Raw genomic sequence first — 27,515 nt, 5'->3', positions numbered from 1 at the left:
AGGTGGTCGGAAAGTAATGTGAGAAGACATTTGTTCATTATTTCAAACTCTCAGTTCTGTACATTAATCATAGGCAGGTGGCTGGGAGAGCACAACGGGTGGGCCGCTCACGGTTAACAAATAATCATCAGTACATTCGGATATATCTACACGAAGGGGATGTTATTAACACCTCTCAGGATTTCCAGGCCAACCACATCATACACTTCACTCAGCAGCAGGCACAAACACAATAATAAACTCATCTTCTAAGATTGTCCTTCGTGAAAAATGAATGTCTGAGGGCTTCCCGAGCTGAAAGCCTATCTGATGGGTCGTACCTAAGGAGACCCTGCAAGAGGTGAATGAGGTCCCCTGCGGAATGGTCTACATGCTGCATTACAAGATTCTGGACAAATATAAAAGAGCAACAAGTTAAACATTAAAGTACAAAAATGAAATTAAATGGCTCTAAAAGTCCACCAAGTATGTAACACAAACCTGAAGACGAGGAAGTTTCTGAACAGCTCTGATACTCTCTCGCGAGGCTGCACCCTCTGGCCAATCCAATCTACCCCTCCTGACATACTTCTCAGCATGTCGGCTGTAAATTTCCACAAGCAAGATTAAGTAAGAACATTTATCAACTTCATGCTTCCAAACAGAAATTACAAAGAAGGATAGAATGATATCACTTACTCTGCTCTCTTCAACATGTGCTGGGGCAAGGGCCCAAGTACCCGCTCCATCATGGCAAGGTGCTCCAAATTTTCATGAGTCTGGAACAAGGCCTCACCCTGTTGCAATAAGAACAAGCGGCATAAGTATGGCTTGTATTACTTAAAAACATACTGATAATCAAAAGCATATAGTCAGCAGACAAACCGTGCATAACTCCACTAAGATACAACCAATGCTCCATACATCACAAGGGTAGGTCCATCCCATTCCTGCACCATTATCATAAATATTAAGACTACTTACAGGTATACAGCACAAAGACATCATTACAAATAGAATTCACACTTACCAAGAATAACCTCGGGAGCCCGGTAATGTCGTGTTGATACAATATAATTTTGATCTTGACGTTCATAAGTTGTGCTTCCAAAATCAATAACCTTAATAGCACTTGACTTTGGAATTCTTTTAAAATATGAGCTATCTTTGGGTGATCGAGATGAGTTCTGCAGTTAGCAAATTGATAGAACGTCAGAGAAAAAAAGGGGAAAGATCTAACCATATGATACAATCAAACAACAGGAAAAGAAGGTAATAAGGGAAATGGGTAAGCACCTTATTATAATCAGGAACTTTAATATAATCGTGAGAAACAAGGAGTATATTCTCTGGCTTCAAGTCAGTATGAATCAGGCGAAGGTCATGCATGACTGCGTAGAAATGGGAATATCATCAGAAAGCAGGACCACAAAGAAAAACAAAACAAAACCAATTAACTTATAATTATGACCATTTACAAGAAAAAATTAGAAAATATATCAGCACCCATTGTGAGTTTTTTTAATGAAATAAGACAGAACAAAAGAGATTTATTACTCTAAACAATATAGGAGGTAATTTCATTGCAGTGAACTGGCAAAAGAAAAGCAGACAAGCAATATATAGTGATTGAAAGAGACTAGCTTAGGTTTTACTACACACATGCTACACATTCCAACAGTTGTCGGCCAATCTCACGGACAAGGTCAATGGGAAATGAGCGGTAATTGTTTTTCTTGAGAAAATCGTATAAGCTTGGTCCAAGCTTCTCAAACACCTGTTGAAACCATTTAAATTCACGCACAAGTTTTAACCCCCGAGTTATTTGTGAATTGGGGAAATCAATCCATCACAAATTAATCTCATACTTACAATACAAATATGGTTACGATAGTCAAACCAGTTCCGTAATTGCACACAACTGCAAGGAATGAACCCATTTAACATTGCTAAAAGTTCAGGAAAAAACTTCTTCAAGCACTCCATTGAAGTAAAAATTTGGAAAAATTAGGAACAACTACTCACCGGTTGCCACCTTTGTCATGTTTACCAAGCTGTTGCAGCACTTCAATTTCAATCATTGCTGCTTCACGGTATTTTTGACCCCCCGAACAATTTTTACAGCAACCATTTCCTTTTTTTCTCTGTCCCAACATTCCAAAACCTGACCGAAGGTACCTTCACCCATTTTGCTCTGGATTTTGTCTGCATGAAGTGAGACCAATAATTAAAGCCCACAACTAGGTTGTAATGTTAACAAAAAAAAAATCCTAGAGTTTAGTGAAAAACTTGCACACACTGGAAATCAATTGAAACATCAGAAGTTAAAAGATCAAATAAACCAGAAAAAATTGCACCGGAACATAAAAAGAAAGAAAATTATGTGTTGATTGTGTAATTACAGCGAGATGTTAAATTTTCTCCGAGCGAAAACATGTAATGCCCATCTTTGTCATCCTCTCTCCAAGGGGGGGAACCATTTCGAGCCACTTCCTTATCAAAAAGAGAAATAGTAGTGTGGTCTGATGGTGCCATCAAAGATGCAAAGCTTGTCACATTCCCAAGCTCTTGTCCACAAAACATTCCTACCTGAGCCTACACACAGCCATCCATTCAAGCACCACCCAACAAATTAAGTCAAATTCTGCCATCCCCAATACCGTACCCCCAGCCATACCCCTTGGGTTACGTCAGAATCTCATAAATCATAACCAAAACCTAACAAATTACCAGAAACAAGAAAGAGCAAATTCTACACACAGAGATGCATTAAAGCACACATTAGAGAGGTAAACCTAAACATCAACAACAAAGGTATCACCAAACATTACAAACAAAAATATTACAACTATAAACATCCTTCTCGGGAAACTTTCAAATAAAAAGTTCAAATATTACAGCATTAAATTAATGAATAAACCGAGCTAGTTGTATGTAAATTAATCATTCAAACGAGATAGAACAAAAGGGCTACTGGGAACTTGATAGTTTTCTTGGCAATACCAGATAACAACCTTAACGTTCTGATCAATCATTCAAAGTTTTTTTTCATGTATATTCAATAAACATATCCATGCTGCGATCTGAAAGGCTGAGATTCTAAAAATCTTCCAATAAATTTAGAAACTTTAATTTCAGATCTGGATGCATAAAATAAAGATAATGTTTAATCACCGACTGTAATAGCATCAACCACAAAAATCGAGCGATCCCTGAACAGTGCCAAACAAAAATCACCACAAAATTGAATCAGGCATAAAATTTTCGGGACAAAGATAATACCTTTGCGGCCTGAGGAACATCCCAGCCCAATCGCGCTCTCTTTCGAGGGCGACGATCCAAGTGAGTGAAAGGAAACTCCGTCACGCGCTCAGTCTCCATGGCCGCAGATCGAGAAATCGAAGATTGCTAGAAAGAAAGTAAAATTTTTTTGACGAGAACGGGAAGGAAAAAAGGGATCGGAGAGATGAAAAATAGGGGAAGAAAGGTTGTGTTGTGTGAGAGATCGGCCAATGCGAACCCTAATTTTAACCTAACAACGATGCGTAAGACGATCCAGCCGACATCTAACCGCACACGTGTCGCGTTCCTGTCCGTGTGTTTGACCGATCATTGTTATCCAGCTAATCAATGCTTTCCTTATACTATCGTCCAAAAAAAAAGCTTTTCTTTTACTATGGTCAGAATTTGGGTTGGGATTTAACCGTGGTTGAGTTAGCTTTATTTTACAGCGAAATATATACCCACGAAAAGAAATTATAGTCCAACGAGGAAAAGACGTCAAAGTTGGGCCTCACCAGTCTTGTTCTTCTTTGAATTGTGGGCTAAAAGTCCAATTAAGATAAGCCAGATTTGCCCCAATGTTTATTTCTCTCTAAGTAGAGTCAAAATAGTCATTAATAATTATGGTTAATTTCAATTTAGTACCTGAATTCTCACTCTTAAGGAATGTTTGTCCATTCAATCTTAATTTTAACACTCATGTACCCTAATCTTTTTTAATTTTTTGCAATATGGTTTTGATGTTAATGTCACGGTCAAAATTTACGTTAATTGGCTACGTGGCAGACATTTAACTTTCGTTTCACAAAGGCTGGTAACTTTCCTATTGATAGAGTTACTATAAAGGCTCTTATATTGTTAAGTCTCTATGTTTGTGGCATATATAGCACATTATATATACACACAATGCTTAAGAGCGCTAACCGGTTAGAAAGTTAATTTTGACTATAAATATCACTTTTGTAGGATGTGTTTGTAGCTGGCACCGATAGCTTGTCTACGCTGCTAGAGTGGGCAATGACTGAGCTTTTGAGGCATCCAAGGTCATGAGTAAGTTGCAGAGCGAGGTATGAGGAATCGTCAAAAACGAAACAGACCTAATTACAGAGGATAATATAGTCGGCATGCACTACTTGAAGGCGGTGATCAAGGAGACTCTCATTGAAAGATAAAGGATGTCAATACCTTACTTGTTTGTTAAAAATAACATAGTCATGGGTTAGAAAGTGGTGCTGCCAAAAAAAATGGTGGTAGGGTTGTTTTATTTTTTCATTTTTGGTACATGAATTTTGACTCTTATCCCATTTTTGTATCCGAACAATAGTTTGTCTTATATTAGTTTTAAAATTAAATTTGTTTTTAATAGGTAGCAAATCAAACTAGGTTTAAAGCAGTTAACATCTCTTATATATGAGGAATTTTGCGTTTTTCTTCTCATTACCATTGAAGACACACATGATGTACATTATAGTATCAAGATTGTCCTACAAGATCTCTGTTAATTACTATAACAAAAGAAAATATGAAAACTACCCTTTGAATTATGCTTGCTTGAACTCTGGTTGAGAATGATTGAACTTCTTTCGAGTAATGTTTAGTGTTGGAAACCGCTTCTTTCAATTTTAGTTAAAATTTTAAGGAAGGGTTCAGAGTAACTACTTTTAAAAAATTTGAAAGCGAGAATGGACATTTATGTCTTATAAACTTCACTGAGGAGCTAATTTTGCATAATCAAATATTTTTATCCAGAAAATTGAAACTAGCAAATTTGCAATTAGGCAGAAGTAAATTAATGTCAAACGTTTGAAGCCCACCCCGAAAAGCCAATTAACCTGAAGAAAAATAATCACGTGCTTGCAAAATTGGGAGACCGTTTATAATAAAATCGTGTAAGGCCCCCAAATCCACCCCCTTAAGAGCATTGTCGCAAAGGGCCCAAGGGGAGGGTTTGGGGGAGGGGGGCAAACCCAAAATGTGGTTCCAACAACAAGAAGCTGCCAGGCAAGCAAGGGCCCACAAACCACAGGCAAGCGAGGAGGTCGCCGAGCTCGGCCATGGTGTGATGACGCTCTGCTGTTTAAATTTCTTTAAAGCGCGTGCAATACACCGGTTTAAAAAATTTGACTCGCCCTACAATGGTTGCCCAATGGCATGATTCCACGTGTCGCATGTCTTTGGGCCATCCGATCGCTTTTAAATTTATCCAACGGCAGCCATTTTTTCGTGAATAAAAAAATCGAAAAGTAACCCCAACGGCTCTATGCCACGTGGAAGCTCTGGGCTCTCCGATTAGTTTTTCCAAAGAATCCAAAATTTTTGCCCCAAAAAAAAAGGAAAAATTTAAAAAAATAAGAAAAAAAATACTGATTTTTTTTTTTCTATAAATACCAACCAATACTCTTCACTTTTAACACCAACTCTTCATACATTTTCTTCTTATTCTATTTTTACTTTCTCAAATTTTTCACTTTCAAGTTGTTTTTTTTTTTTTTTCTCTCTTTGAAGTTGTTTTTTTCTCTATCATATTATGGGTTCTTCTAGTGAAACTGGAGGAGGGGCATGGAGCATGACGGAAGATATTAGCTTGTGTGAGGCTTGGCTCCAAGTTAGTCATTGTCCCGTAACGGGCAATGAGATCAAATTCTGTCATATGTGGAAAAAAATTCATCAGGAATTTTGTGAAAGGGTAATTGGTTCGACCCGTACGGATCAAGCATTATCTAGTAGGTGAAAAATTCTTAATAAAAAGTTGGGAAAGTGGAGAGATGCCTTGACAAAAGCGATGAACAACCATAGAAGCGGGCAAAACCTTAGCAGTGAGGTAAATTATTTGTAATTTTTTATTTATTAATTTCTATGTCATATTAAATTTTATTTAAATATTTCTTGCAATTTATATATTATGTTAATATTTCTTGTATTTCCAATATTAATATGAATGTTTCTTGCAATATTTATATTTTGTTTTGCATTTCTAATAAATGGTTAAAGTTTCTTGCGTTTCCATTAATTTTTTTAATACTTCTTGCATTGCCAATAATTTTTTAGTTTCTTGTATTTCCTTTTTTTTTTTTATTTTTATACTTGTTGCATTGCCAATATTTTTTAAAGTTTCTTGTGTTTCCATTATTTTTTTGTTATATTTGTTGCATTGCCAATATTTTTTAAAGTTTCTTGCCTTACCTTTTTTTTTTTTTTTTGGTATAGATTATGCAAGCACAAATGTTTTTTGGTGCTACTGGGTAAGGGAAAAAAAGTTTCAACCATACCCTATGTTGGGAGGTGGTGAAGAATTGTAAGAGATTCCAAATTATTCTAACGGGTCCAACGATAGTGTTGAACGAGATGCCACTCCATGAGACACCGACATCGGATTACCTATGGATTCCCCGATGAGTCAAGACTCACCTATCGAAAAAGAGCCGAGGCCTATTGGGAGGAAGGCGGCGAGGCGAAGAGAGGGAGTAATTCTACCAAGAATACATCTAAATATTTGGAGGAGCTTTCAAAGATGCAAGCCATGAGAATTGAAATGGATATAAAACAACAAGAGCACGATAGGGCAATGGAAGTAGAATATGCAAAAGAAAGGGAGTATGTACGCTAAGGAAAGATTGAAAAAAATGATCGGGAAACCATGACTATGGATACAACCCATATGTCCCCCGAAACAAAATAATTTTGGAAGTTAGAACGAAGGGATGTTATGAGACGAAGACTTTTTGTGACGATGGACCTAGCAACACGGATTGGTTAAATGATCAAAACCATTAAGTTAGTTTGCTTGCCTTTCATTTCATTGTACCATTAAGTTAGTTTGCTTGCCTTTCATTTCATTGTATTTTTTGTTTTGTTTAAAAAAGTAGTTGTAATTCATGTATTTTATTTTATGAGTTGTATTCATTTTCTTTTAGTGAATGAAGAAAATATTCAACAACATTCCTTTTTATTCAAAACATTCCATACATAAAAAGCAACCCACAACCAAAGCATAAAAAATAAACAAACCACAATCAAAGCATAAAAAATAAACAAACCACAACTAAAGCATAAAAAAACAACAAAGCATAACTAAAAATACAACATAAACATAATACATTAAAAACACATCTTCACTTTACTTTATTGTCCTTCATTGCCTTTCACCGCCCACAAATGCTCCATCAAGTCCATTTGACGGTGTTCATGAATATATGACGATTGCATTTCCATGTAGCGCTCAATCATCCGATGCATGAAACTATCGTCTCTAACTAATGGATCATGCTGCACTGGTTCTCCATTTGGCCCCATAGGTTTTTCATAAATTCGTGTTAAGGCGGTGTTCATTGGATCTGGTTCATACTCATCTTCAGCAGCATCGTAATCATACTCATCTTCCACAATCATATTGTGGAGGATGATACAAGTCATCATTATACTCCTAAGCACCTCCTCATCAAATAGACGTGCCGCTCCCCTGATAATTGCCCACCGGGCTTGAAGGATACCAAAGCACCTCTCCACATCTTTTATGTACCCCTCTTAATAGGCAGCAAAAAAATTTCCTTGTGGGATCGGGATGTGGAATTGATTTCACAAATGTTGTCCACCTCGGGTAGATACCATCAGCTAGATAATACCCGTTCTGGTAGACGGTATTATTAATTTGATATGTGATAATTGGGCCTTCACCTCTCAGAACATCATTGAACACCGGGGATTGACCCAAGACGTTCAAATCATTTTGAGAGCCGGCAACTCCAAATAAGGCGTGCCAAACCCATGTATCAAAACCAGCAACGCTTCGAGGATGATGCTTTTCGCCCTTTCCGATTCCCATAATCCCTTGCCAGCAGATGGACAATTTTTCCATTGCGGTTCATGCAATCAATGCTGCCAATCATTCCAGAAATCCACAAGACTCGGCTTTTGTAGAAGCCGTTGCAGGTCCACTCGGGCGAGGTCCGCAGTAGTCCACTGTGTACTGATTTTCCACTGCATCACAAAATCGCACCAAGCTCTCCAAAATAGTGGACTTCCATCCGGGCAATCTCATCCACTGATCGCAGATGACCATACGCCAACATTCGATTATCATAGTGTGAACTTTTGCTCTGAAGCAGCCCCAAATCTCCAGCACAATTTTTCTTTTGAACAAAGTAGTCATCATAATTGCAAATATCATGCATGACTTTATTGAACAGATGGGGTTGCATTCTATATCTTGCTCGAAAATGAACATCAGAGTACAGAGATTGTGGGATAAATAATCTTCCATAAGATTCTTACCCCGAGAATGTCTATGTCTGTCCACATTCGGTGCTCGGCCTTCTCGTGAACCACGGCGGCTTGGTTTTCTTCCTCCAACAAAGCAATGGCCACACCAAGTTGCTCATCTAGTTCTCTCTGCGCTCTTTTGCTTGCTGCTCTTCTACGATTCTCGCCTTTCTCGCTCTTGCCTCTCCAAAACCTCTTCCATGTCGTCTAACATTGAGAATAGAGAATAGAGAATGAAATCTAAAATCTGAGAAATGAAATCTAAAATATGAGAAATGAAGATGTAGAGAAGATATGGTGTGGGAGGTATGAGCTGAGCCTCTGCATTTATAGAAAAATTTAGGCAGATAGAGATGACACGTGCACAATTTTAGAGGGTGAAAATCTTATCTAAAATTTGAAATTCATGAAATTTGAAATTTGAAATTTATCTGGAATTTGAATTTTGAAATGTATGAAATTTGAATTTTGAATTTATCTGAATTTGAATTTTGAAATGTATCTGAAATTTGACATTTTGAAATGTATCTGAAATTTGAATTTTGAAATGTATCTGAAATTTGAAACCAAAAATCTGATCCGATATGAGTAGTATTGACACATAGGAACCCAAAAATCTTATCTGAAAATATTATCCAAATTAATTGTTTAAGTAAACAAAGTTGTGAAAAAAACAAAAAAATGAATAGTATTTGCCATGGCAAGCCTTGCATTGCTGGAAACACAATTTTTTTTTTGCCTTAGGGCATGCACTATTCACGTGAATAGTACCCACTTAGGGCTCCCCTTGCCATGGCAAGGGGCTAACTGGTGGAAGTGCTCTAATGGTTTTCAAATAATTTTCTGCTTGTTTTTTTCTTAATGGTTTCATTTCTATTTCTCTGTCTCTGTGATGAGCATGATGCTTGCATAAGATTGCGTATTGACTAGGCATTATATTCTGCCATTATCACTTAATATATAGTGAGGAGATTGACAAGTATTCAGAGAGAGAGGAAAGGTCATACTGGGAACCCTCTCTCCTTACTGTCAACTCAATAGATATAAAAAAAATAAATAAAACATAAGAGAAAGAAAGGGTTAAAAAGAAGTTAGAAACATCCATATATGATGCTATGATTAACATTACCGAAAATGTAACAAGACAAATCAACATTCGACATTGAGTTCTTAGGTATTGAGCAACTAGTAGCTATGTTGCACCTATTTGTAATTGCCCTTCCCTTCCTCATCTTCACAATCTTCCTCATCAAAAGGCTTACCGATACACCAAAACACAAAAACCTGCCTCCTTCACCACCAAGTCTACCAATACTTGGAAACCTCCACCAACTAGGCACTTACCCTCTTCGATCCCTACAACGACTAGCTCAGCACTACGGTGAACTCATGGTGCTTCGTTTTGGTATGCAACCAGTGCTCGTAGTTTCTTCTGCAGACGCTGCTCGTGAGATCATGAAAACAAATGATATCATCTTCTCTAACAAAGCCAGATCAACCATTGCCGATAAACTTATGTATGAAGCTAAGAGTGTAAGAGAAGAAGAACTGGCCTTGCTGACTGAGAAAGTGAAACAGTCTTCTCTGCTGTCATTGCCTGTGAATTTGAGTGAGTTGTTTGCTTCACTAACTATAATGATGTGATTTAGGGTGGCTAAGTATAGTGGAGATGAAGGTGCAAGGAAATTTAAGAAGTTGCTTGGGAAGTTTATGATCTTGTTGGGTGGTTTTTATGTAGGGGATTTTATTCCATGGCTTTGTTTGGTTAGTCAAATTAATGGTTTAGATGCAAGAGTGGAGAAAGTTGCTAGGAGTTTGATGAGTTTCTGGATTCTGTAGTTGATGAGCATATGTGTTCTCCTAACATGAAAGGAGAGAGCTGTGGTGATAATATGAGTGTTGAAGGTGAAGATAGGAAGGATCTTGTGCATGTTCTGCTTGAAATTCAAAAGCAAAAGAATGCTGGCTCTTCCATTGATAGGGATAGCATCAAAGGTATCATTTTGGTTAGTCTCTTCTGTCTCCACAACTAAAGCAAGAAACCCCAATATCTTTATGTGCCTAAGATACCTACATCAGAATATATAAAATCTTATACTTCTCCATCCGTTGCTAATTGATTTCGGGGGTGAACTAAGATCTTTCTTGGTTTATGCAGGATATTTTTGGTGGTGGAACTGATACTAGCTACACAGTTCTAGAGTGGGCAATGACTGAACTCTTAAGGCATCCGAGAGTCTTGAAAAAACTGCAAGATGAGGTGATGGGAATTGCTAATGGCAAAGCAGGACATAACTGGAGGCGATTTAGATAAATTTCCATACTTAAAAGTAGTGATAAAAGAGACACTTCGGTTGTATCCTACAATACCGTTACTGGTTCCTCGCGAATCAACTAAAGAGGCTAAAATAAAGGGTTATGACATAGCAGCAAGAACCATGGTCCTGATCAATGCTTGGACAATTGGAAGAGACCCCTCAATGTGGGATGACCAGAGGAGTTTAAACCAGAGAGGTTTTTGAACTCTTCTGTAGATTTCAAAGGGCATGACTTCCAATTAATCCCATTTGGAGCTGGAAGAAGGGGCTGTCCAGGATCTTTGTTTGCCATGATCACTAATGAGATTGTGTTACTTGTGCACAAGTTTGACTGGACATTGCCTGGGGGAGCAAGAGAATGTACTGGCCTTGTCATCCATAGAAAAGCTCCTCTTGTAGCTACGGCAGCCCCAAGGTTTTCCGAGAACTCTTGCTTTCCCATTTTATGATTGTGAAGGCCTTTCTGTTGTGTCACCTCTAAGTTTCATAACAGAAGCCCAAAGGAAAGCATAAGATCATGAAATACTGAGTCATGCTTAGCCTATATAAAATGATTCTTTATATTGTTCCTTGATAAAAAAAAATAAAAATAAAAAAAATCTAGGAATTTAGACTGTCATCCATAGATAAGATGTGTATTTCCCATTAAACTTGGATGTTAGATTGGATTTTGATTTTAAAGTCTTTTGGATCTACATGAAAACAAATTTCTACCTTTAATTTTTCTATGTACAAGATAGAAACTTAAATGAGGCACGGAACTCAGCCGAACACAGTATGCTTTCCAAAAGCATCTAAATTTTTTTGTTGTCTTCTGTTAACGCAGCTTTCCTTTCCTAGCATACACGGAAGTCAACTTCACAATCTCCTCCTAGCAATTAGCTTTTCCTACTATAAATCGAATTTCCTGCTGTAAATCGGGTTGTATTCATGTCTATATTATTTACTACCTTAAAGTAGATTTATTGTATCAGTATAAATAGGGACTTGGTGTAATCTGTTTAATACAAGGAAATATATTCTTTACATGTATCAACCTTACCTATGTTTCCTCCCTCTCCCTTATTCGATCCAATCCTCTTCTTTAGGTCCACCTCATGGCTTTATTTGAATCCACCATCTCCCTCCCTAGCCCCAACTCTTCTCATTTTATCAAGCTTACTGACTCCAATTACCTCATTTGGCTCCACTCTGCGACACTTCTTCGGAGTCAGCTCAGCTATTGCTCCAAACTTATTCCCGACGCCCTCGCATACACCTCTCTCCCACTCCTGCCTTTGTTCCTCATGCGCACTCCGCCTTCAGGATGACATTCAAAAGCCCAAGCTTCATACCAACGGCACATAAATACCCATTTTCCCGTGCCCTATTAATTGTTGTTAATCATACTGAACCCATTTGTTTTTCACAGGCTACTAAGCATCCTGAATGGCATGATGCCATGACTAAAGAGGTCAATGCACTTCTCAAAAATCATACATGGTCTTTGGTTCCTTCCTCTCCTTCTCAGAACTTAGTTGGGTGTAAGTGGGTTTTTCAAATTAAAAGTCACTCTGATGACTCCATTGAACGCTTTAAAGCCCGTCTAGTTGCCACCATTTGCATTGTTGTTAGTCTTGTAGTTTCTCGTGATTGGTCCCTTCGTCAACTTGATGTCAAAAATACCATTATCCATCGGTTTCTTCAAGAAGATGTCTACATGGCTCAACTCCCTGGTTTCATTGATCCCACTCGTCCTTCTCATGTTTGCAAGCTCCATAAAGCATTCTATGGCCTCAAACAAGCACCTCGTGCTTGTTTCTATCGCATTAGTACTTTCCTTATCTTTATGGGCTTTATACGGAGCCAAGCTGACACTTCATTATTTATTTTTCAACAGGCCTCCCATACTATCTTTCTTCTTCTATATGTCGACGACATCGTGGTAACTGGCAGTGATTCCACTCATCTCCAACAATTCATCTCTCTTTTAGGTGGCCACTTTGACACCAAAGACCTTGGTTTGCTAAGCTATTTCTTAGGTTTACAGGTTTTTCATAAGGATGACACTTTCCACGTTAATCAACTCAAATATGCACATGATCTTTTACGGAAAACCAATCTTCTCAACTCCAAACCCACATCTACCCCATTGGCTGCCTAGGTTCTCCTCTATGTCTCTAATGGTGCTCTAATCTCCAACCCAACCGAGTATTGCAATCTTGTTGGCAGTTTACAGTTATCTCACTCTTACTCGTCCTGACATATCTTTTCTCGTCAACATTGTTGCTCAGTTCATAAAGTGCCCCTCGCACCTCTCACCTTGTTGCTCCAAACGGATACTAAGGTACATCAAGGGCACCATTGATCTCGGCCTCACCTTCACTCCTCAAACTGCTATAGCTCACCTCTTCCCCTACTCTGATGCAAACTGGGCTGGGTGCCTTGATTCTCGTTGGTCAACCACTGGATATGTGATTACTCTTGGAACTAACCTCATCTCATAGTGTTCCAAGAAACAATCCACAGTCTCGCGCTCTAGTATAGAATCGAAATTCCATGCCCTCTCTCATGCTTGTGCCGAAACCACTTGGCTCCGTTCCTTTCTTCATGAATTGGGTGTGTGTCTTTGGTTTCCGGTCCAACTCTTTTGTGACAATCTCAGCACCATGTACATGGCTGCCAATCTAGTTTTCCATGCCCGCACATGTCAAATTGAGTTAGACTATCACTTTGTCCGTAAAAAGATTGCTCTTGGAAGTCATCAAGTTTGCTTTGTTCCTTCTGTAGACCAACCTACAGACCTATTTACCAAAGCCCTTCACAAACCACGCCATCAACATATGTCTTCCAAACTTGTGCATCATGTGATGCCCAGTTTGCAAGGGGTGTTAACACAGCTTTCCTTTCCTAGCACACACAGAAGTCAACTTCACAACCTCCTCCTAGTAATTAGCTTTTCCTGCTGTAAATCGGATTGTATTCATGTCTATATTATTTCCTGCCTTCAGTAAATTTCTTGTATCAGTATAAATAGGGACTTTGTGTAATCTGTTTAATACAAGTAAATATATTATTTACATCTTCTGCTCAAGTGGATGAATTCGTGTGGAATAACTCATCCCTAGAAGAAAGAAGAAAGAATAAGATAACAAATTTAAACAAACAAACAAGTCCATAAACTTTTATGTGGCTCCAAGTTGGCCGACACATGGCTCTCCTATTACAAATGGACCATCAGAATGCTCACACTCAAAGTTGTGAGGTGGTGGTCCTATCCTCTTGTTGTTTTGTTTTCTTATGGAACCACGGATGGTTCTGTTCTACGTGGTAGGATGATCTTTGCCTTTATAAAAAACACACAACACATTCTTTTCTTAGCACTAACCCTGAAGATGCTAAATACCATGCAAGTATTGCAAGAGCTAAATGAAAGCTCCTCCTTTTTGCAACCTTTGTCCTTCACACTGCTGGCCATTTTCCTCATCTTCCTATACACATGGTACTCTTCCACTAAAACTGCCACCCAAAAATCATCACCACCACCTTCTCCACCAAAGCTACCTATCATTGGAAACCTTCACCAGATAGGCTCGAACCCTCATCGCTCACTTCAAGCCTTGTCCCAACGCCATGGCCCTCTCATGCTTCTTCACTTTGGAAGTGTTCCGGTGCTTCTTGTGTCTTCAGCTGAGGCAGCCCGGGAGATCTTGAAAACTCATGACCCCGCGTTTTCTGGTCGACCCAAGTCCACCATCTTTGAGAAGCTTCTCTACAACTACAAAGATGTCGCAAGCGCGCCGTATGGTGAGTATTGGAGGCAGGTGAGAAGTATATGTGTGTCAAATCTTTTGAGCAACACAAGGGTTCGGTCTTTTCGTTCTGTGAGGGAAGAGGAAACCAAATCCATGATCAGATACATAAATGATTCATCATCATCATCATCGTCTGTTTTGAATTTAAGCGAAATGTTTGTGAGGCTTACTAATGATGTGGTGTGTAGAGTGGCTTTAGGGAGGAAGTACAATGATGGGGATGGTGGGGAAAGTGGGAGGATGTTTAGAAGCTTTTAGGGGATCTCACTGACTTACTGGGAACTGTTAATATTGGGGACTATATCCCATGGCTTTCTTGGTTGAGCCATATCAATGGTTTGGGAGCCAAGTTAGACAAGGTGGCTAAGCAGTTGGATGACTTTATAGATACAGCGGTTCAAGAGCATATGAACCATAGTTCAAAGAGTGGAGATGATGACCAAAAGGATTTTTTGGACGTTTTGCTTGCAATTCAGAAAGAAAACTTGGCTGGTATTCCTATTGATAAAGTTGGTATAAAGGGTATCATCTTGGTAACTATAACTCTCTCTCTCTCTCTCTCTCTCTCTCTCTCTCTCTCTCTCTCTCTATATATATATATATATATATATATATGCATGTGTGTGTGTTTTTGTGAAAGAGATGTAACATATAGTAGTATATATATTTATATATTTTGCAATAGGTTAAATATCTTAATCCAATCAATTCTTTTTAGGACATGTTTGGTGCTGGCACTGATACCGCATATACGGCCTTAGAGTGGACAATGACTGAGCTTTTAAGGCATCCAAGGGTCATGAACAAATTGCAGAATGAGGTAAGGGGAATAGTTGGAAACAAAACAGACGTAATTACAGAGGATGATTTGGTTGAAATGCACTACTTGAAGGCAGTGACGAAGGAGACTCTTCGCTTTCATCCACCACTTCCACTACTATTTCCCAGGATGTCAATCCGAGATGTGGAAGTAAATGGCTACAACATTAAAGCCAACACACAAGTTTTCATCAACGCATGGAAAATTGGAAGAGATCCCAAGCTGTATGACAACCCAGAGGAGTATGAGCCAGAAAGGTTCTTGAATAGTGGTATAGATTACAAAGGGAATGACTTTCAATTGATTCCATTTGGAGCTGGTAGGAGGGTCTGCCCAGGAATTCAGTTTGCCATGGCTGTTAATGAAATTGCCTTAGCAAACATCGTGCACAAGTTCGACTGGGCATTGCCCGGTGAAGCAAGTGGGGAGGATTTAGACATGACAGAATCCATTGGCTTAACCTCACATAGAAAATATCCTCTGAAAGCTGTTGCTTTTCCACACTCAAGTTGAGGGATAGAGAGGGCATTTTCATATACGCACATGAACTGGTCTTCATATTATATGTGTTAAGGCTCTAAGCCTGCTATCGTGTATGTCTATGGCTTCAGCTGTCAGTACTGTTGCCAAGATACTATAGCACAATAAGAACTGTCAAAATATTATGTGTCAATGCAAGTTTTCTCACCATATACACATTTTCAAGTTTCTTAAATTGGTCTGTTTGGAATATTTTGAGTTTTTGGAAATTCAAAATCAGGGTAGTTTCTGAATTTTTAACCATGGTGGTGTGTGGTGAAAAACTCAAACTCAAGTATACATGATTGATGAGATGGGGAAAAGTCAGTAGCTTTATCTCGCGGGATTAAATTAAAGTGGGAAAGATAATTGAAACAAGACTAGTATTAGATTACTCTCACAAAGAAAGTCAAAAAGAGAGGAGGTAAAAGACAAAAGAAGAAGAAAATTGCCCCATGGTGATCTTATCTAACTGTGATCTTATCTTGCATTACCAATGAGGTTTTTCTAGAACATATTTTCTTTCTATATTCATTTTAGAAGGTTGGATGTGTGAAACACATAAGATCATGAAATTAGAGTTTTGTTTAAGAGTATCTAAAGTGTTCCTTTAGTGTTTGTTCATCCAAACAAAAATAAAGATCCGTGCAAGTTCCATATTCTTGTGTAAGTTCAATTTGCCACAGATGTTACTGAGATTGCTTTAGTAAATATAGTACATAAGTTTGATTGGAAATTGCCTGGTGGAGCAACCAACAAGGATTTGGACGTGACTGAAGCTACTGGTTTAACCATGCATAGGAAATATCCTCTCAAATCTGTTGTTGTGAGTGTGAATGCAAATGTCTTAAACTGGTTTCTTGGGAAATATTTTGTGTTTTGGGAATTTGACTGAAGCTATTGGTTTAACCATGCATAGGAAATATCCTCTCAAATCTATATATGCCCATGATGAGAACATGTAAAAGAAAGAATAAAAGAAATCACTTACAGTTTTGAGTGGGAAAAGGAGGGAGGGATCTCTTGTTGATACAAAATTGACAGCAAGTATATGGTGAGAAATGGTGGACTATAACTTGGAACAAGAATTGTAAAAGAAGTCCCTGATTGACGCAAGAGCATAAGGGTGGATCAGGATAGATATTACCCTTTAATTTGTTATTTCTTGAGATATTGTTATTGAAAGGACACGACCCAAATTCTACTTTGGAAGGCTGAATCCTGTTTAATACTGACATTTGGTGGGTGTGGGTCACAAATGACCAAAATGCCCTGAAAATCAAGAACACAAACTCAAAGGCTCTAACTCGTGGCTGCACCATAAAATTGTAGGCTGCCTACGTACCCTTACTGAGAGATTAAACCACACGTAGTTCTTTCCTCCGTTCTCGAACGCAAACGTAGGCCTTGGAGATATCTGCTACTATCCGGGCCGCAACTTATAACTAACTATCTGCTCATCCCATAATAGGATTTAGATAACTCCTTTCGGTCCGGACTTGTTTATCTGTAAACCTATCTCTAAGGCTGGCGTTTCTAAATTATTTGGAACTCCGTTTTACGATCCATCAACTATTATACGATTCTGTAATTACCTGAGTCAACATACCTAAACATGACTATGATCCAACAGCTCAAACATGCTGAACCCGAAAATCCCACACTAGGCGAGATCCGTTCGGAGTTCAAACGTTATCCGAATTAAGATCCATGAAATCCTACGTGCTCGTGAGGACTAAGGGATTATTTTAGGACTAATTGTGGTCCCCACCCTGCTGCCCAGATCGGCACACGAGTGGCAAGCATGTGGTGCCTAAAGCAATAATGCTTCGTCAGAAAAACTCCAAATCACTGCTCAAGACTCCTACCCTAAGTGTAACACCCTATTTGGAGTCACTTTTGTTCTTAGACCTACCCCAAAAACTGGTAGGAAGTGGCCGGAATCTCAACCCGAAATCCGGCTAAACTTTGGATCCAAGATCGAGTTATCTACGCTAAAAATTTCTGAAATCCTACCCAACCAGCAGCTAGGGCTCGAAAAATAGATGAATTTTTATACCTGGATGCCGAAAATGGTGGCCGGATGTCAGAGAACGAGCCGACGAAAGTTTACAAAATCTGTCCAACACCGCTTGTTTCTTGGTTGTTTAGGCAACTACAGCGGTGGATCGGGGCGACAAAGAACTGGGGCTGGAAGAGGGAAGTGTGGAAGTTCTAACGGGGCTGGTCTTGCTTGAATTGGTGGTTGGAGTTGAGAGAAACTCCTCTAGAAGTCGTTTGATCGATCCCCCCCGAAATGCAGAAATTCTAGGTTTAAAACTAACTAAACTTCAAAATATTTACTGTTATGCCAATGAACTTCTTTTGATTACCATTTCTTCGTTACAACTCTGATTTGAGTTCACTACGTGTCTACGGACTCATTTCAACGTGCTCTACGCAACGGTACAACTGAAATCCCCAAATTCCTTCCTGAATAAAAAGTTAACTTTTAAACCATTAAAATATTTTGAGGGTATTCTAGTCCTTTCTTTGAATAAAATAATAGTTAAAAAATTAATTAAGGATCGGGTTGTTACAGTTATTTTCTTATTTAGGTAGTTTTAGGATATCTTTTATTATTTATGTGTGATTTTGTAATTAATTAGCTTACTTTTGGACCAAGTAACCTTGGTGCCCAAGTTTTGTAAAGTCTATAAATAAGCTAATGTAATAGTTGTAGGGAAGTTTTTTTATGATTAATAAAATAGTTTATTTGTGGCATGAATTTGCTATGATATATGTGAGTTTGCACAAACTCTAGATTTCGGTGCTTGTGTGTGTTGTTGGTGACCTATGTCCGGACCCCAATCCCCATAATTGACGATATGCTCTATTATTGATGGTGGGTTTGCCATATTAGTTTCAAGCCTAAAATCCTCACCATTTGGCATTTTCTTCCTCCTCATCCTCAAATTAGCAATTGCTTCATCTTCACTAGAAGAACTACATGTGCTTCCAAGTGTAGGTGAGTCTTCTCCATGATCTGACTCATCATCATCTTTCTCTACATTAGGATCAATGTCAATCATATCATAATCTACATAGCCATCAAACCACTTGTCATCGTGTTTCAACAAGCACTCCTCAACTTCACTTTGTTCATAATCGCTATCAACAAAATCAGGATCTTTGTTATCACCCTCTTCATCAGTACCTTCACAACATCAGTATTAGTACCTTCACCATCATCAGTCTCAGTACCATCATCATCAACTTGCTCATGTACTTGTTCCTCCAACTGTGCCTCTTCAATTTGGTTACCCTCATGTTTGAAATATATGACTACTACTGTGGTATTGGTCTTGTGAACTGATCTCATACAGCATAACAGTTTTTCATCTAATGATATTTCCATGAGTTTCCTAGAAAGTGTTGAGTTCATTTTTACACATGATTTATCATGTTATTCATCCAATATTTTGAGTTAATTCTTGATATTTTATAGCATTTTACTTCCTTTCTGTGTTTTTCATAGATTTTACATTTAGTGGTATGAATGTGAGCTAAAAATGCATTATTGAATGTAAATTCTATTTTTGTTCATTTTCATAGGTCAACTTCTTGGCCTCGGATCCAGGATGGACCAAGGATTTCAAAATGAGGTGGGCTATATTTAGGTACTAAGTAGATAGAAAACTCAACCATACCATGTAATTTCATTGAAAACCAAAAAAAAATAAAATTATACCTATTTAATAAGCAAAAACAATAAAATCAATTACAATTCATATTTGATAATTCATAACTCATAAACTGAAATTGATAAGCCCCAATTGCAAATCCCTAATTGATAATTCATAAGTTTCAATTGCAAATCCTAATTGATACTTCATAAACTCTATAAAAAAAATCCTCAAATTAGAACATCAACAAATTGAGAGAAGCTTACTTGACGAATATAGGAAGTTGGTTCACTTAAATTAAGTCTTGAAGGTGATTGCAGCAGCAACAAGAGCAGTTTTTTTCTCTACGTGCAAGGGTAGGGTGCTTTTTTTTTTCCTCCCTCTACGTGTTGTGTGTGAGTTATTTATTTATAAGCTAACGACAAAAGACACCCTGCAAAAGGTTTGGGGTCATTCTCAATATGGATCATAGAGTTTCAATTTCATCAATTTGCACCCAAATATTTTCAAATATGACCAATTTAAGCCTTCCGTTAAGTTGACCGTTTGGCCAGACGTTAACTAATGACGTGTCAATTGTGGGACCAACCTACTAACCAATCCCAAAATATATATAATGACAAAATAATATAAAATTAGAAAAAGAAAAAGAAAACTTTAAAAATCCCTACCCCGCCTATGCCCAACAACCCAGCGCCCCCCTGCTCCCCCTCCCCCAGGTTCCCCATCCCCTCAACTCAGCCACCTTCACCACTGAGAAACATAGCAAGATGAAATCTCTGGATTCCTATGGATCATTGAAAACACAACCTGAGTCAAACAGAGTAGATACTCATGAAATACACAGGTACATCATTTCCAACTGATATCTCTTGAAATGCAAGTCCAACTATGCCATCAAATTTGGCTAACAAAAATGACTCCAGGCTCCTTGGTTGTCTCGATAAAGTCCAAGAAGCTCTATTTGTACGATTAAACCAGAGCCTACATCCACCAAGTCGCACCAAACCACAACTCGATCCACCCCACCCCTGACCAATAATCCCATCCCAGCAAAATGACAGAGAACAAACACAAATACAGAACCAGACATGGTGGCCTAACCCCTGCGATACAATCTGGAGAAAATCCCAACCCTTTCAATATTCTAATATCATTACAAACCCACAAAAAATTGGAAGAATAATAATTACCATGATTGGCCACTGGTTTGCTAATTACTGAGCAAACCTCGACGTCAACGTCGGGGAGGAAGCCGCTCTTGATCAATATCTCGGCGACGTGGCAATGGAGGCGAGCGAGGATTGAATCGACGTCGCTTTGGGTGCGGAGCTTGTTGACGGAGAGATTGGGGGTCTGGCATTTCTGGGGTAGTGAAATGGTGCGCGGAGGTCTGAGAGATGAAGAGGAGGTGGAGGGAGAGGGGTTGGGAGACGGAGGTTGGGAAGTAGGCTTCAGCGAGATTGGGTGGGGAACAGAAGGCGCTGGGCAGGGAAGACGATGGGTTTTTTAAAGTTTTTTTATTTTATTTATCATTTTATATATATATATATTTATTTATTTATTTTTTGGGATTAGTTAGTAGGTGGGTTCCACAATTGACACGTCATCAGTTAATGTCTGACCAAACGATCAAATTAACTAAGGCTTAAATTGGTCATATTTGAAAATATTAGGGTGTAAATTGATGAAATTGAAACCCTATGGTCCATATTGAGAATGACCTCAAACCATCATGGTGTCTTTTGTCGATAACCCTTTATTTATTTCTTTTTTCTACGTGTTGTGTTGTGTATGAGTTTTTTTTTTTTCTCTCTTTTTATTAACTACGTGTTGTGCAAGGAGGAGAACTAAAGGAGGCTAGGTTATTTAAATTAGGTGAGCTAGAATTATTATTTTTTTGGTTGGAAAAAAAGAAGCCACCTAGGCTATAGCTCAAGTTAGCCAAACTAAAGGTACGTCCTTATTTGGATCAGCATGTTTTGGTGCTCAAATGCGATTAAGTTCTTCATGAAACTTGTTCCTATGCAGGGACGAAGAACCCACCGTGGGGTCAATGCGGTCAAACGACCCTATGGACACCATGAAAGTAAGCTACAAGGTCCCCTTTAATGGTTGTGTGACCCCATGAATGGATGAAGGAGATGGTTGCTGGTCTGAGGAAGAAGAAGATGCAGAGCGAGGCTTCTGTTTTTTATAAAAAAACATGCTGGCCAAAAGCGTCGTTTTGGCCGAGCATTTAAATTTTTTAAAAACACGCTGGCAAAATGGCGTCGTTTTGGCCCTGCAATTTTTTTTTTTAAAGACCTGGCCAAAACAACGTCATTTTGGTCCAGGACTTTTTGTTTTGTTTTTATTTTTATTTTTAAAAGAACATATTCAAAGAGAACTCTCCCAACTTCAGCATCTCCAATCCAAAACCCCTATTCCTAAACTCTCAAACCTAAATCCCCAATCTCCACCCCCCAAACCTTTAACCCTCTCCCCCACCAAACCTTTAAGCCCAAGCCCCAGCTTCTCCAAAAAATTGAACTTTTACACCATGACCTTATGAGATAAGATTCCTGGTCTGTCCCTGTTCCTATGGGTGTTGTTGAGGCCCAAAAATCCAGGGTTGGGCCCAAATAAATTCTCGGCCCAACATAATGCCTTATTAAGAAAAAGACTCGGTTCGAAGCATGCAAAATTCCTCATTCATGCTTGCACAAGCTACGACCACATGCCATGCCAAATAAATATGCAATCTCTCATACTAAGAGTTGAAATAAGCACTAACTCTACGAGCCCATTACCTCGTCAAGCATCATGCCTCTATTCAAGGATGATAAAATTAAAACACGCCGATTGACATGCCATGCTAAGCAGGAAATTATTAGTTCACACCCAACCACGCTATAAGCTTAAGTGGGCCCAAGCCACGCAAATGTCTGGGGCTTGCTTGAGTGGGTTGTGGTATGGATGGTAACAAGCTTTCATGAGGCCCATTTATGAGCCAAGAAATAGAAGTTTTGGGCTGCTTGGGAGCCCGAAAACTGAAGCCCATTTCTTAAGCCCAAACACATGGGCTAGCATGAGAGAGAGAGAGAGAGAACATAGCACAATGCCTTAGAAAGAATACAATAGCTTGTTTAGAAAACCTTATGTTAGTTAGAGCACCCAAACACTTTGTCAAAAACACTTCCAGCAACTTGACGAAAACCCATTAGATGCTGGAGATAACACGCTGATAACCCAACACTGTACATACAAGCCTAGCCTAAAGCTTTATAAAAAATCTAGCATCGTGCTCCATCCTTGCTAGGATTCCAAGACGGTCAAACAAGGAAACATGACAGGAACCAGTGGAAATCCATGTGGGAGAGACGAATACCCATCGGAAAAAAAACTCCTCCCATCTCTTTTTCCTCTGCAAGCTCCATCTTGAAAACCATGAAAGAAAGCAGGTGGCGCCTCCCCCCTTATGGGAAGGTCCAGCTGCGTCAAACTATTGGAATCACAAAGGGTTCCTTACCCATGCTCCTTGGATAGGAAAATTTCACCAAATTAGATCAAGTGGGAAGAAACGATGAAAAGGGAAAGGAAAAGTTAGATGAAATTAGGGTTCTTCAAGCCTATAAAAGAGAGCCTCATCTACCCAGAAAACCATCCACAGCCTAACCCATCTAGAGCTTGACCAAGCTTTGTCAAGCAACTGGAAATTCACTTAATCCACATCCAGAGAGCAAGCTTCCTCTCTTGCTTCCAAAACTCAGCAATTTCGAGCCTTATTCCTCCATGCTTCTTCTACCTAGCAAAATAACCCATCCAAGGCTTGACCACACTTTGTCAAATAAATTGGGAATTTTACTCAAGCTACCCAATTCTCTGCTTCGTTTGTTTTCCTCTTCCCTTAGGAAAGAAATCTGTCTAATCTTCTTCTGTTCCACTTTAACCCTTTGTTCACTGTAAGAAACTCACGCTTATCTCTCTCTGTTCATGCTAAACTCATGATGGTTTTGCTCCCATGCCACAAGCTTCTCATGCTAAGCCATTAATTAATCTATTATGTTTATTTGGCTATTGGTGGAAAGAACCTGAGGGTATTTTTCTAAGGTTTCATCAAACCTTTCAAAAACTCTTTCAGAGCTTGGTTTCTGAATTCAAATACTTGGGGAATTTCTGTCGTTTTCTTCTTATGGCAGCCCAAGCCCATTCGTCAGGCTGCTGGAACAAAAAGACCCCCACAGGTGTCAATTACAACATCTCCAAAATTGAGCTTCATTGAACAAGTATAACCTCCCCAACTGATCCAGCATCGATCCTAGCTATGGAAATCTGTTTTGGGCCAGTATTACCTCCACTTGATGTCATCTTATTTCTACTTGTTACCATACCATTTGGTAACAATGAATTACCTTATTGAAGTGGGATTTGCTGAGACAAAGGGAGCCTTGTAATGAATTTAAAAACCAAATCTCATCATTTCAAGAAGACGAGGAGGAGACAATGGCCAAAGACTTTAGCAAAAGGTGGAGTTTAATATTGAAGAATGAGTTGGCAAGAGAGAGAAGGTAGCCAAGTGGGAAAGGATCAGCTGGCCAAGAGAAACATTGTCTACACTTTGCATTTTCTGAGAAGAGAGAGAGAGAGAGAGAGAGAGAGAGAGAGAGAGAGAGAGACCAAAAGGCAGCAACCAAGCAATGGAAGCTATGAAGGAGGAGAACTCTTCCACCATTAAAGGCTTTTATGCCTTCATCTCTACAAAATCTGTAAACTCTTTCTAGTTATATTTTGAATTTGTGTTTGTAATAAGTATGAGGAACTAAACTCCATAACTAGGGCTTAGGTTGAAGCCCTAAACATGATTACTCTATTGTTTTGATGCTTGAGTTATTGGATTTATAGATGTTGTTGATGAATTCATTTTCACTAAATTAATTATATGCTATGCGTGTGCTTCCTTTGATTGATCACCTTAGGTTGTATGCATCTAGCTAAAGCTGAGAAGTTGTGTAAGATACCAAAGAACATAATTTCTAATTGGCAAACAAATGATTGAATCCTTTTTAAGTGAGCATCATGTGACTTAGTTTCTTGAATGTCTATTGTAAACATCATACTATTAGGGTTATTGTGATGTTCATATTCTCTTCAATCTTAATGGGTTTTTCATATGATTAAATCGAAGTACTAAGCACACCTAGATTGATTGTATGGAAAGCACGAGTATTGTAGCATAAACACGCACTTTACTTCTTTTAGAGAGAATCATGCGTCTTGAGCCATTAAACCCTGTCATGATTTCAAAAATCTTCATTAATGCATCTAGAGTTAATAACTTGAGTATTCATGGAAATGAGTAGGATTGTTTATGGTGGATTCCGAAAATCCTAGTGTTTGTTACCATGTTAAATTACACTTTGTTAATAACATTTGTTGATCTTATTAAAATTAGAGTTTGGTTACATTTTAAACATTAGAATTAGGTCATTTGAATAATCAAACCCTCCCCCCTCCTTTTGTTTGTGTTTGTTGTTTGAAACTTCGAGTGTTCTTTTTATTAAATTATGTACACTTCTATAACTGCTTTTGACATTTGGTCACGTTGGGTTCTTTATTGTTTCATTATGAATCCAATCATATAAAAATAATAATATTCTCATGTAGTAGGAGGGTACGTAATGTGTAATCTACACAGGTAGTCGTCGTTGTGGATTAGTCCAGGACCTAGCAAGAGCTTCAAGTGGTCGATAGTTTGATTTTATGATAGATCTCACCAGCATTGGTGCAAAAACTGTTATTCTAGTGTAACTACAAAATGGTTGGAATATTAGTGCTTTAGGCTACTGACATCAGCTGCTCGTTATCGGTAATTTGCCTATATTTATGTTTTCTTTGTAATTTTCATCTACCTCCAATTATTATTCCATACGTGTGGAAAAATTGTTTTGGTGTTGCTTGCATACCTCTACGGGACAGTATAGCCGCGCGGCTATACTTTTACAATAAATATTTTTAAAGAGTATAGCCGGCCGCGCGGCTATACTTGTAAAATATCGAATAAAGATATTTCAAGAGTATAGACGTTTAAAATATATGAATTTATTTTAAAAGTATAGCCGGGTTTAGGGTTTGTGAATTATAGTTTTGATGATTATTATAATTTGATTCCTGATCTCCCTTCAACTTTGTTATTGTATGATAAACACTATCATACTTAGACACAAATAGTTTATTAATTGATAATTTACATAGTATTAAGCAAATAAAATGGACTTGTTCGTTTGTTTTGTCCCAAGTTAATTATATAAGTAGAGCAATACCTACACGCTCAGAACTCAACAACCTTAATTTGCAATGTTTATAACTGCCAACTGAACAATGATTTTTCAGAAAAAAAAAAAACTTAACAATGATTTTTAAAAATACCCTTTGGTTAGCACCACCACCATATATAACTGTTAGTATGAAGTTCACCTTCATGTATGTTTTGGGGGCGACATGCATGGGTATAATACAAGAAGAAAGAGCAAGGAAAAATTGTTTTCAAATCATTTTCTACTTGTCTTTTTCTTAATGGTTTCATTTGTATTTCTCTGTGCATGATGCTCATATGGTATATCTGCTAAATAAACATTGGCTGGAGCTGGTGGAGAGCCAGAAAATCACATGAAAAGACCTGAAATTTTCTATGTTATAGCAGCCATGTGTGGCTGCGTTATAACAAAATGACCCTTATAATCTTATAATCATATTGATGTAACCGCATAAGATTGCGTATTGAGTAATACTAATCTGATAATGTTTACTAATGAGAAGTGATCAAACCGGCATTATATTCTACCATTCTCACTTAATATATAGTGAGGAGACTGACAAGTATTCAGAGAGAGAGGAAAGGTCATACTGGGAACCCTCTCTCCTTACTGTCAATAGATATAAAAAAATAAAACATAAGAGAAAGAAAGGTTTAAAAAGAAGTTAGAAACATCCATATATGTGGCTATGATTAACATTACCGAAAATGTAACAAGACAAATCAACATTTGACATTGAGTTCTTAGGTATTGAGCAACCAGTAGTGTAATGACCCAAACCTTAATTAATATTTAACCATTAAACTATTAAGAGAAAAGGACACTTTTGCCCTTAGAATATTCTAGTAAAGAAAAAGTTGACTTTTTGACCGAGAAAGAATTTGGCAATTCCACGTGCACCGTTGCGTAGAGCGTGATAAAACGAGTCCGTAGACACGTAGTGGGCTTGAATCGTAGTTTTAACAAAGAAAATACAGTCAAAATACGTGGAGGGGCAAAATGGTAATTTGAAATTCAGAATTTTTAAACCCCAATTCTCTCCCTTCTCCCTCAGTCACTTCTCTCTCTCCCGACGATCTCCCTCCAGCCGGATCTTCCAACCCCCATAGCCACCTCATCCGACCACCCTAGACCTCGTCGTCGGTGCCAAAAGGACCCTTGGTTCCGACTTCAACCCCGACCACCTCCGCCGCCACCACAAATAAACCGGAAAACCCAAGGAAGTTGCGGTTTGATAGAACTTCCAAGCCTTCGATCTCCGTCATCCGGCCACCGAATCGGACAAGTGAGGTATGGTTTTCTAGCTATTGGTTCGGTAGGATTCGATGCCCTAGCTACTGGTTCGGTAGGATTCGAGAAATTTCAAGCGTAGATCGTTTGATTTTCGATTTAGGGTTAAGCCAGTTTTGAGAGTGCAAGTCCGGCCACTTCCGGCCAGTTTTTGGGTTAGGTCCAAGAACAAAAGTGGTTCGAAAATGGGTGTTTTACCTAAGTTAGAGAGCTTGTGGTGGTGTGTGGGCAGTCTGGTGGGGACCACATTCAATCCTAAAATGATCCTCGGTGTGACGAGCGCGAGGAATTCG

At 38.5% G+C, this 27,515-nt stretch overlaps 1 protein-coding gene and 2 pseudogenes across 6 annotated transcripts; 2 read left to right on the top strand and 1 right to left on the bottom strand.

Moving 5' to 3' along the window:
• Positions 1-9: 9 nt before the first annotated feature.
• Positions 10-3,502, bottom strand: LOC103337955 (LAMMER-type protein kinase AFC2). Of its 5 annotated transcripts, XM_008241129.3 has the most exons (11): positions 3,262-3,502; positions 2,382-2,574; positions 2,005-2,184; positions 1,852-1,900; positions 1,642-1,756; positions 1,276-1,370; positions 1,010-1,166; positions 865-929; positions 679-776; positions 481-583; positions 10-388 (listed from the first exon to the last, which is right to left on the bottom strand). In XM_008241129.3, exons 3-11 carry the CDS (start codon positions 2,133-2,135, stop codon positions 242-244), a joined length of 960 nt encoding a protein of 319 aa, XP_008239351.2. In that variant the 5' UTR covers positions 2,136-2,184; positions 2,382-2,574; positions 3,262-3,502; the 3' UTR covers positions 10-241. The 5 variants fall into 5 exon arrangements, with proteins under 5 accessions (XP_008239351.2, XP_008239352.2, XP_088911827.1 ...); XM_008241130.3 differs by lacking the exon at positions 2,382-2,574 and having other exon boundaries at positions 3,262-3,479; XM_089055701.1 differs by lacking the exons at positions 1,642-1,756; positions 1,852-1,900.
• Positions 3,503-9,714: 6,212 nt separating this feature from the next.
• LOC107880121 (cytochrome P450 736A117 pseudogene) lies at positions 9,715-11,287 on the top strand (annotated as a pseudogene).
• A 2,878-nt stretch (positions 11,288-14,165) lies between these two features.
• On the top strand, positions 14,166-16,144 carry LOC148915334 (cytochrome P450 736A117-like; annotated as a pseudogene). The gene is made up of 2 exons (XR_016128426.1): positions 14,166-15,165; positions 15,351-16,144. The product of XR_016128426.1 is annotated as a cytochrome P450 736A117-like (transcript).
• The last annotated feature ends 11,371 nt before the right edge of the window (positions 16,145-27,515 follow it).

The sequence above is a fragment of the Prunus mume genome, linkage group LG7, assembly GCF_029339155.1.
Source record: "Prunus mume cultivar Tortuosa linkage group LG7, ASM2933915v1, whole genome shotgun sequence".
Lineage (NCBI taxonomy): Eukaryota > Viridiplantae > Streptophyta > Magnoliopsida > Rosales > Rosaceae > Prunus > Prunus mume.
This window is presented reverse-complemented; position numbering and strand designations above follow the sequence as displayed.